The sequence below is a fragment of the Triticum aestivum genome, chromosome 3B, assembly GCF_018294505.1.
Source record: "Triticum aestivum cultivar Chinese Spring chromosome 3B, IWGSC CS RefSeq v2.1, whole genome shotgun sequence".
NCBI classification, from domain to species: domain Eukaryota; kingdom Viridiplantae; phylum Streptophyta; class Magnoliopsida; order Poales; family Poaceae; genus Triticum; species Triticum aestivum.
Genome location: NC_057801.1, coordinates 786,776,300 through 786,788,128, shown reverse-complemented (window position 1 = coordinate 786,788,128; position 11,829 = coordinate 786,776,300). Strand labels below are relative to the sequence as shown.

General features: G+C 43.2%; 1 protein-coding gene across 1 annotated transcript; it reads right to left on the bottom strand.

Annotated features, from left to right (window-relative positions):
* Positions 1-3,390: 3,390 nt before the first annotated feature.
* On the bottom strand, positions 3,391-5,591 carry LOC123067909 (uncharacterized). Its single transcript, XM_044490493.1, has 4 exons — positions 5,062-5,591; positions 4,698-4,735; positions 4,324-4,538; positions 3,391-3,906 (listed from the first exon to the last, which is right to left on the bottom strand). Exons 1-4 carry the CDS (start codon positions 5,589-5,591, stop codon positions 3,391-3,393), a joined length of 1,299 nt encoding a protein of 432 aa, XP_044346428.1.
* Positions 5,592-11,829: the final 6,238 nt, after the last annotated feature.

Sequence of the window (11,829 nt, the reverse complement as noted above, 5' to 3'; positions counted from 1 at the left end):
AGTTACTTTGATTGTTTCATTAACTTCAAGTGACTATCCAAAAAATCAACACTCGTTCCAACTGGGGGAATTTCCTTACCATGCATCAGATCTGTGTGCGCAAGTTCCAAATGCGCCAAACTAAAATGATGACCATATCAGGTACTTGATCAGTGCAACTGTGCAAGTAGCAAGTAGATGAAGAATTTATTCTTTTTCCATTATTGAGTTGTAGTAGTTCATTTTGCGGGAGCGGTCAAATTTCTCTTATAGATTCCCAGATGGCCCGTGCATGGCTGCATGAAAGTAGTGCATGGAAGCTTCCCTTCCACTTCCACGCGCACACACTGAACATGCAAGTCGTTTGGATATATGTTTGTATATCTTGCACTGGTTCGTAGCTAGCCCACCGGCCGTCGCTTTCTTGAGTGGCACTTGTGCACGCTAAATACAGATCCAGATAGAACGCTCACCGTTGGGCTGGCAGCTAGAGGCACCACCAGCGAAAGACTTGTCATGCTTGGTCGCATCCAGCCGATATGCATTTCTTACAGTAAAGAGACTGTTCTTCTTCGGGAACCAAGCGAGGAAGTCGCGCCGATTCCCAGCGGATGTTTGGATTTATGGAACTTGAATCAAATAGTTATGGAACTTTCTAGAATCAGGCACCCGCTAGGCTTCAGCCGACCCGTCCTTGCATAGGATCAACCGGGTCGTCAGCTGTTGGATCTAGTTCCTATGGCCGTTGGATCCAAATTGCAGCACCTCGTCTCATTGTCCACCGTCACCTCATGCCTGTGCAGCCACCTCGCACCCACACAATAACACCACTCATAGCACCGTGTTTTCTGTACCGCAACACCGTGTCGGTCATCTTAACATTGCCAACAACGCTGCTCGCAGAAATCGTGTCGACCGTGGCATCATCGTCAACAACTCTGCTTGAAGCAACTGCACGAGCCATCACAACATCCTAACATTGTTGACTCTGCCGCTCCTAGCTGCCTCACCGCATCACTAGCAATGGAACGCGCCCTCAGAATACTGTCAGTTGTGCACTCCTTGCAACAAACGTCAGTTCTGCAGCAGCCCTGTCTTCTCCCTGCAGTATTATATGGATTTGCTCGCAATGGACCTCGTCGTCCCTGCAACTCCGGCTAGCAGCGTCCGTTGGTCTTCTTGTAGCACACCGACACCCTCGCCGCTGTGGCTTGCGGCACCAACGGTACTTTGAAGCAATACTGCACCCTTGGACAGCGGCTGTCTTTGCAATACTATCTGGAGCATGACGACCTTGCAACAATGGTTATATCATCACTAGACAGGCTCCCAAAAATGGATGCATGTTTGCAGCTCCGCAGCCCTTGCGGCATTGCCGAATGTCATCGTGTCATAGCTCGCAGTAATGTTGCAACCCTGTCTCAGCAACGGTGTAGTGCTGCTTGCAACTGTGGTCCAAGCATCACCGTCCAGTCTCCCCATGGAGACCACCGGCCTCTCTCCTCATGTTTGCTCAGGAGATGCACGTTGCTAATTGGACAACAATCGCTTAGGGGAGGCGCCTCCATGACAGCCCACTACATGGTAGGGGGAAGCACTGGCCAACGAGATCTAAAGGTGGCGAAGGAGGGTGGAATGTAGCACCGCCTCGACGGTCTCATAGCGGTGCACCAATGGCTTCGCAGTGGGCTGGACGATTTTGATGGAAGAGAGAGAGGCATCGACAAAATTCGGATAGGATGGGGAAGTTAACAATGGAATTGTCTGAGATAAGGTGTTGGGGTACTTGGTTGACACCAGAAGTGGCGAACGTGTGCGGGGATGCTTGAATCAAGTGTGATCCAACGACTACATGAACCACTGAATGTTGCACATGATTAGTGTTTAGGTTTATATATTTTCCATGTTTTATTCATGTAGGTTTTATATTAGGCTTAATTATGTGTTGTTTAATGGTTTTTATAAAACAATGAACTACGTGTTGTTTAATGGTTTCATTGAAGTCTTGTTTATATCTTTCCTAATTGGTTTTTATATCTTTTTCTAGTAGGTTTAATGATCAGTGTTGTTTTTCTTATATTATAATGGGTTTTATAAAAGAAGGAACTACGTATTGTTTAATGGTTTCATCATGCTTTCCTGAGTTACAATGGAGTTTTATAGTGGTTTGAGTTTCACTCGGATGACCCTGAGAAACATGAACAAGAGGCCTATTTGAAATTTGTATTAGAAATCTATGAACAGTTTGAAACGTCTATGAAACAAATGCAAACACTTAACGAACTTTGAGTAATGCTCAAGCATTTACATAATCCATGTGAAATATACATTAAAAAACATACTGAAACCAACAAGTATTTGTTGAACTTGTTCGAAACATCATGTATTTCTAATCAGAGAAAACACTTTGTAAAAAAACATCATTTTAAAAATGTTTTGCAAATTATGCTCACCAATATGGTTAACTCACTAATTCTTGTGAAACTCATATAAAAGGACACTTATTTAGCCTAAAAAGGGTTATTACAAAAAAAAACACGGCTTATCCCTGCTGACAACCTATTTTCCGATTGTCTAGGTGTGGATGCTCAGTACACCAGTATACACCTAAAGTGTCTAGTGCCATTCTATATATATGCTCCCATTTTTTTCCTCTAGAAAAACAAAATAGCTTTTGTTTTCTATATACGTTCCATGGAAATCCTCGCCTCCCAGCAGTGACTAGTTTGTTTCTTCTGACGTATATCCACTCCCCGTTGGCTAATTTCTTGCATGCGTATGCGTACGGTTACGGGTATATATGCTGCGTATCTTGACCAATACGTACGCACGTGGAACGATATACATCCGGTATGGGGTGCCAACGGGTTGGAATGGTGGCTTGTACCGTAGTGGCTTTCCACACATGCATGTGCCAAAAAATTCGTTCTTTTGTCAGGTCACTAGTAGAATACACCATAGTTTGAGTCAGGGGCGGACCTAGGATAAAAACTGACTGGGGGCACTCATCTATGGAAAACTCGTGAACACGTTTACACAATCATATAAACGTCTAGCACTTTTTATCCAAAAAAAATCTAGCTTTTTCCTATAATAATAAGATATTTCATCCACATTATAAACGAAAGATACTTGATCCAGTAGTAACACCACAAGTTTAGCATTACACTAACCCCAACATTTCATATGTAGCAAAATATACTTCATCCAGTAGTAACATGACGGGTTTACCACTAAACTGAAGAAACCTTACAAGATGGCTTTATATCTCAATAGTTTCATAGGTTGCAAAAGATAATATTTGTCTCCAAGACAAATGACACTACCTGTGAAGAGAAAACACATATTAGGACTAGGCATTTGAATATAATTGGAGATGGTAAATTAGAAAAGGTGTAAGGTATTAGATCATTACATTTCATTTCTCCCACGACGATCTTTCATCTTATGGAAACGGTCAACAATAACTTCATTACTAATTGTGTCCAGCAGCTCCTTCTCCACGAAGCAAATTAGGCTATGGCTCAAAAAATCATCACCAATTTTGTTACGCAAAGCATTCTTCACAATCTTCATCGCTGAAAAACATCTCTCAACGGTGGCAGTGGCAACAGGGAGAGTTAGAGCTAGCTTCAAAAGCCAATATACCAAAGGATATGAGAGATGCTTCCTTGTATCCACCATCAGTTTAGCAAAATCACTTATTCTGTCCAAGCTGGAAAACCTTGTATCATGGAGTATATTATCTATATAGAGGCCAAGTTCATGCTCAAGAGTCACCATATCTTTGTGATTAAAGTCACCAAGATAAAACTTTGCTAATTTCAGCAACTTCTCCTTGTCAAAATGACAAAATAAATCACTTGGGCTCAAAGCAGACATGCATAGAAGCAACTCAGAATTTACCTCATTAAATCTGTCATTAAACTCTTCTCCTAACAGATCTAGCACAGCAAAGAAACAATCAACACGATAATAATGCTCATTGTTAATGCCGGTCTTTTTTCTTGGCTTCTTTGGGTTAACATAGGCATCTTCCATGTTGAGGACTGGAATGTCATGCTTCTCGCAGAAACAACATACCTTCTTCATAAGAGAATCCCACCCCTCATTGGTTCTGAGCTTTTCTAACTCTCGTTTAGTTGATTCCACATCTGAAATAGCATTTACAATGTCTTTATTCTTTCTCTGTAAGGTTTTTGACAGCCCATTTGTTAAAGCTAATATCATCATCATCATGTGTAAGAAAAATGCAGAATCAAAGGTCTGGAAATATTTGAAAAGACCTCTAGCTTGACGCCTCTTTCCAGTATCTGTGCCATCTTTCTCAACATATTCTAGTACTTTAACCACCAACGAGAACATCTTGGACAAACCCAACAATGTTTTATAATGGGAGTTCCATCGAGTGTCACCTGGTCTTTGAAGTGATAATTCTTGATTCAGTCCACTCCCCGTAACAATCTCTCCACATCCTATTGCTTTCCTCACTTCTTCTTGGTGATGCTCACGAAGTTGGTCTTTTCTCTTGCAAGATGCGCCCACGACATTTAGCAAAACTGAAACCATATCAAAGAAATCTCCGACCTCGAATATCTTCTTTGCAATAGCCACAACAACCAAGTTGAGTTTATGAGCAAAACAATGTACATAATATGCTGATTTATTCTCGCTCATAATTTTAGCTTGCAAACCATTAAACTCACCGGACATATTACTTGCACCGTCGTAACCTTGGCCTCTAACTTGTTGAAGACTCAGCCCAAGTTGTGAAAATAATAAATCTATGCAAGACTTGAGATAAGAAGCTGTTGTCTCCTCCACATGAACAACACCAACAAACTTCTCTTGGACCAGTCCACACTTATCAAGATATCGGAGAACAACCGCCATTTGTTCTTTGTCGGAAACATCTCTAAACTCATCAACTAATAAGCTGAACACATCATTACAATTTCTTTCATCACATAGGCTAGTACTTCTTTTGCAAAGCACTCGGTAATATCTCTCTGAATTGTGGGAGACAACATTTGATTATTATTTGGAGCATTCTTGAATGCCTTAGCAACAACATCATTCTGCTTAATAGTGTAGTCCATCAACTCAAGGTAGTTTCGTTTATTTTCAGAATCTTTTGATTCATCATGGCCACGGAAAGGTTGTCCCTGATGCAACAAGTATCGACAAACATCAATTGCAGCATTTAACCTGATGAGATGCTCATTTTTCTCAATTTGGGTTTGTCTATGAAAGGCTGCTGGGATTGATTGATCTTGCTTTAATAGATCCCCGCAATCCTTGAGTGCTCTATTGTGAAAGCTATTACGATCACCAATGTGAGTCACAAATCTCCCTGTCTTGTTCCAAGAGTTGAATCCTTCTACTACAAATGCATCATGCCCATGGTGGTTGTCTTTAATGTTGTCCCTAAATAAATAGCAGCATAAGCAATATGCTTTGTGCTCCTTCTCGCTATACTCCAGCCAATAAGCATAATCATCATACCAATCCGGATTGAATCTCCTCCTCTTCTTCTTCTTCCCAATCTCCCTGTATGGAAATTCCAATTTGCGGGGCTGAAATACCAATCCAACTTTGAGTGGTTCAAACATCTACGTGGGTGTCCCCTATTCCCATGGGACTCGGGAACACTACACACTAGTAGAAAAAGGACCTAATATGAGACACATTAGTGCCGGTTGGGTTTTGAGCCGGCACTAATGTGTCCATTAGTGCCGGTTCCAACGGCTAGCCGGCCGTTCTCATTAGTATCGGTTCGTGGCGAACCTATAGTACCGGTTCGTGCCACGAACCGGTACTAAAGAGGGTGGTGGCAGGGTGTTGTCAGTCTGGGGCCCGTCCAACACCTTTAGTACCGGTTCGTGGCACGAACCGGTATTAAAGGTCGACGTACATAAACCCTTCGTCCCCCCGAGCCACTTTGTTCTTCCCCTTTCCCCTCACTTCCTCTGTTCTTCCCCCTCTCTCCTCGAGCTCCTTACAAATTTTGCCCAAAATTTGTCAAGATTTGAAGGCCCCCATCCATTCAAATGATCACAAAGGTTAGTAACTTTGTCCTTTCAACTCTCATTGCTAGATTAGTTCTTGCAATGCTTTGTATAGTGATTAATTTGGGAGGAATAATTATATTTGCTAGTATTTGATTTATATGCAATTTGAGCACAAAAATAACACTTAGTTTGCATATGTAGGTGTGGTTTACTTAGTGCCTTCTAAATCTCCGTCGTAACCACCGTGGATCGCCCGCACCGTCCCGTCGCCGGCACCACCTTCTGGTGATGCTCTTGTTCATGAATGTTTTACATTACCAAATTGATGTTTATGTGATTTGGATATATAGTTACTCGTATAATTAATTATCTTACCCGTACGTTGTTTGTTATACATAGTGCCATGGTTTTGATATCCATCCCCGTCGGCCCTCGTCCTTGTTATGATTCGGATGTGGTATATTCTCTTTTAAAACTAGTTATTGCATTTCGTGTTTATGACAAATTATGCCCATCAAGTTGACATAGATATTTTTACCTAGGAGGTATGTGAATCGGAAATTCCAACCGACCCTATTGTCGAGAGGTTAAATTTAGTTGAAAGAGAAAACGAGTATTTGAAAGAAAAATTGAAAAGAATTGAGGGGGAGAATATGGAATTGGAGTTGCATGTTGCCAATGTCGTCGATGATCACAAGATCAAGATCGAGAAAATGAGGTTGAAGATTAGAAAGATTAGAAAATATGCCATTGTTAGTGTGGCTTGGTATCATTATGCTGTTGGATTAATTGTTACCTTAATTGCGATCTTCATCGCATTTGTTGTTGCATTTAAATTCTTTAGCTAGAGAGTTATTTGTATGTTGCATTTAGTTAAGTGTTGTATATGAACTTTATGTATGAACTTGTATTAATTTGGTCTATTCGGTGTTGTGTAATGAAGATGAGCCGACAATGGATGTATGATGACAGATGCTCTCCCGAGTTCATTAATGGCGTGCATACTTTTCTGCTTGCCGCTGAGGCAAACAAGCGGGCGGATGGTTTTATGCCTTGTCCATGTGCTGGCTGTAAGAATGGTCACAATTACTCTACGTCAAGAACCATTCACGTCCACCTATTTGAGTCCGGTTTCATGCCCCACTATAATGTTTGGACCAAGCACGGAGAAATAGGGGTTATGATGGAAGACAATGAAGAAGAAGAGGACGACGACGACTATCCTGGCCATGGGTTCCCTGAATACGATGATACAACAATGGGGGAAGAAGCTGAGCCGGCAATGCAGAAAGAAGCTGAAGAAGAGGCATCAGATGAGCCCGCCGATGATCTAGGTCGGGCCATTGCTGATGCAAAGAGAAACTGCGCAAGTGATCTGGAGAGGACGAAGTTGCAGCGCATGTTAGAGGATCACAAGAAATTGTTGTACCCGAATTGCGAAGCTGACAAAAAAAGTTGGTCACCACACTTGAATTGCTGCAATGGAAGGCAGAGAATGGTGTATCTGACAAGGGATTTGGAAAGTTGCTGGTAATGATAAAGAATATGCTTCAAAGGACAACGAATTGCCCGAGAGTACGTATGAAGCAAAGAAGGTTGTCTGCCCTCTAGGGTTAGAGGTGCAAAAGATACATGCATGCCCTAATGACTGCATCCTCTACCGCGGTGAGTACGAGGATTTGAATGCTTGCCTGGTATGCGGTGCATTGCGTTATAAGATCAGTCGCGATGACCCTGGTGATGTCGAGGGTGAGCGCCCCAGGAAGAAGATTCCTGCCAAGGTGATGTGGTATGCTCCTATAATACCACGGTTGAAACGTTTGTTCCAAAACAAAGAGCATGCGAAGGCGATGCGGTGGCACGCAGAAGACCGTAAGAAAGACAGAAAGTTGAGAGCACCCGCTGACGGTTCGCAGTGGAGAAAAATCAAGAGAAAGTACTGGGAGGAGTTTGCAGGTGACCCAAGGAACGTATGGTTTGGTCTAAGCGCAGATGGCATTAATTCTTTTGGGGAGCAGAGCAGCAACCATAGCACGTGGTCTGTGACTCTATGTTTGTATAACCTTCCTCCTTGGTTGTGCATGAAGCAGAAGTTCATTATGATGTCAGTGCTCATCCAAGGCCCTAAGCAACCCGGCAACGACATTGATGTGTACCTAAGGCCATTAATTGAAGAACTCTTACAACTGTGGAATGGAACAGGTGTACGTGCGTGGGATGAGCACATGGGGGAAGAATTTGACCTAAAGGCGTTGCTGTTCGTGACCATCAATGATTGGCCTGCTCTTAGTAACCTTTCAGGACAGACAAACAAGGGATACCACGGATGCACGCACTGTTAGGATGATACCGACAGTATATATTTCAATAGTTGTAAGAAGATTGTGTACCTGGGACGTCGTCGATTTCTTCTGAGCAGGCATCCCATAAGAAAGAAAGGCAAGCATTTCAAAGGTGAGGCGGATCACCGAACGAAGCCTCGCCACCGTACTGGTGCTGATGTACATGATATGGTCAAGGATTTGAAGGTAATCTTTGGAAAGGGTCCTGGCGGACAACCTGTTCCGAAGGACGCTGACGGACGCGCACCCATGTGGAAGAAGAAATCTATATTTTGGGACCTGCCATATTGGAAAGACCTAGAGGTCCGCTCCGCAATCGACGTGATGCACGTGACGAAGAATCTTTGTGTGACCCTGCTTGGCTTTTTGGGCATGTATGGGAAGACAAAAGATACACCAGAGGCACGGGAGGACCAGCAACGTATGCACGGAAAAGACGACATACATCAGGGTCAGGCCAGCTACGCTCTTACCAAAGAAGAGAAGGAAATCTTCTTCGAATGCCTGCTCAGCATGAAGGTACCGTCTGGCTTCTCGTCGAATATAAAGGGAATAATAAATATGGCAGAGAAAAAGTTCCAGAACCTAAAGTCTCATGACTGCCACGTGATTATGACGCAACTCCTTCCGGTTGCATTGAGGGGGCTTCTACCGGAAAACGTTCGATTGGCCATTGTGAAGCTATGTGCATTCCTCAATGCAATCTCTCAGAAGGTTAATCGATCCAGAAATCATACCAAGGTTACAGAATGATTTGGTGCAATGTCTTGTCAGTTTCGAGTTGGTGTTCCCACCATCCTTCTTCAACATCATGACGCACGTCCTAGTTCACCTTTGCGAAGAGATTAACGTTTTGGGTCCTGTATTTCTACACAATATGTTCCCCTTTGAAAGGTTCATGGGAGTCTTGAAGAAATATGTTCATAACCGTGCTAGGCCAGAAGGAAGCATCTCGAAGGGCCATGAAAATGAGGAGGTCATTGAGTTTTGTATTGACTTTATTCCTGACCTTAAGCCGATTGGTGTTCCTGAATCGCGGCATAAGGGCAGACTGGAAGGAAAAGGCACGCTAGGAGGGCATCAAATAATATGTATGGACGGGCATTCTCTCACTGAAGCACACTACACAGTTCTACAGAATTCCGCCTTGGTGGCTCCGTATATGGAGGAACACAAGAATTTTCTACAGTCCAAACACCCGGAGAAGTCTGACGACTGGATTACACGCGAACAAACGAGGACTTTCGCCGGTTGGTTGCAGAAACGTGCCCTGAATGATGGCGATATTCAAAATGACCTGTACTCGCTGTCCCAGTTACCATCTTCGAATATAATGACTTTCAAAGGGTACCAGATAAATGGGAATACATTTTACACGATCGCCCAAGATAAGAAGAGCACCAACCAAAACAGTGGTGTCCGCTTTGATGCAACAACCAACACAGGAAAGGAAACATATTATGGTTACATAGAGGACATATGGGAACTTAACTATGGATCAGGTGATTTGAAGGTCCCTTTGTTTCGGTGCAAATGGGTCAATATGACACGAGGCGGGGTAATGGAAGACCCGCAGTACGGAATGACAACAGTGGATCTCAACAATCTTGTGTATGCAGACGAACCATTCGTCCTAGCCAATGATGTGGCGCAGGTTTTTTATGTGAAAGACATGTCTACCAGGCCGAGAAAAAGAAAAGATAAGGAAGCCAATGGATCATACGACGAGCCAAAGCGCCACATAGTTCTTTCAGGAAAAAGAAACATCGTGGGAGTGGATGACAAGACAGACATGTCAGAAGATTATGAAAAGTTTGATGAAATTGCTCCATTCACAGTGAATATTGACCCGAGCATCCAGTTAAATGATGAAGATTTTCCCTGGCTACGGTGCAAAGGGACACACGAGAAGAAAAAGTTTCACACCCAAATATCTGGGATGTGATCGGCTTCACTATCATCACTTTCTTCTGTGTTTCACACCCATGAGGGAATGTCTGTAATAGTTAGGGTAGTTAATTATGTGTTTTGGCATTTGAAACGCGAAGAAATTTTATGTGCAAACAAATTCTTTTTCATTCATTTACTGATTTTTTTCCAGCTAAATGACCCTGAAATTGAAAAGCATTTGAAATGAACTCAGAAAAGGTTGAAAGTTGGCATGGTATCATAATATAATACAAATAGCATGTGCAAAAAAGTAGAGAGGGTTACGGCAAAAACTGGATACACTTCGTGTACAAAATGGACAATCTTTTTCGAAGTATTAGGGTTTCCGACGAAAACTGAAATGTTACAAAGGCATTTCATTTTTTAAATAACCTAAGCATTACCAAATTGAATATAATGATAAAACACACTAATATTAAACATAAGAAAAAAGAATCACTGAAAAATCTTTTTCCAAAGTTAAGTTATTCACAAACTAGTGATTCACACAAATTTCAAATAATTCAAAATTTAAACTATTCAAATTTGAAAACTACCGGCACTAACAGATCAAAGTTTGTAAATTTTTGTACCTAAAGCAAAAATATTCACAAAGAAACTCTAAATACAGCAAAAAAACAACTCAAAAATAAATAAAACAAATAAAAAAGCAAAAAAAATTAAGAAAATAAAAAAGCCCGCCTACTGGGCCAAAGCGGCCTGCATACGACTAGAAACTCAACCTTTTGTTGGGCCAGGATGCAGGCCCGCCAAGGCCCAGTAGGCCCACATGGCAGCAATGAATTGGTAGGCCCAGTAGGCCTGCTTAGGAGAGGAGCTCGAGAGAGCTACCGCACTGGGGCTTATAAACCAGTGCGGTAGCCCTTCGACTAGCGAGGTGGGACTAAACTTGCCGCACCGCACTGCGCCAGCGCACCACCTTTAGTACCGGGTGGTGGCACGAACCGGTACTAAAGGGGGGGGGCAAAACAGACATTTAGTACCGGTTGGTGGCTCCAACCGGTACTAAAGGTCCATCCTATATATACAACACTTGAAAAAAATTCAGTTTCCCTCTCTGTTCTTCCTCCCTCCGTCGCGCCGCCCTGCCCCGATCGTCGCCGCCCCCGTCCCTCGTCGCCGACCCCGGCCATCCCTGCCCCTCGTCGCCGCCCCGGCCGTCCCCATCCCCGTCGTCCCCGACGCCGCGCCCCGCCCCGCCCCGTCGTCGCCGCCCCGTCCCGTCGCCCCGGCCGCCCCGCCCCGTCCTCGCCACCCTGTCCCGTCGCCCCGTCGTCGCCGCCTCGTCCCGTCGCCCCGTCATCGCCGCCCCGTCCCGTCGCCCCGTCGTCGCTAGTGAGCTCACCACGGCCGCCAATGTCCACACACACACACACAGTACACACACACACACACTACACACATTAGTTTATTTGTTATAAATTTTTCTGTTTTTTAGTAATAGAAATGTTAGAAATTATTCTGTTTTTAGTTATATAAATATTAGAAATGTTAGTTTTATAGAAATGTTATAAATGTTTTCTATTTTTTAGTTATAGAAATATTTA

What these genes read in the sequence shown, in the direction of transcription:
- LOC123067909 (XM_044490493.1), bottom strand. Translation starts at nt 5,591, where the DNA reads ATGTTTGAACCACTCAAAGTTGGATTGGTATTTCAGCCCCGCAAATTG. An exon ending in TTGATGGACTACACTATTAA is followed by an intron (nt 4,736 to 5,061) that starts GCAGAATGATGT and finishes ACTTGGGCTGAG; the next exon opens with TCTTCAACAAGTTAGAGGCC. An exon ending in CCAAGGTTACGACGGTGCAA is followed by an intron (nt 4,539 to 4,697) that starts GTAATATGTCCG and finishes ATATGGTTTCAG; the next exon opens with TTTTGCTAAATGTCGTGGGC.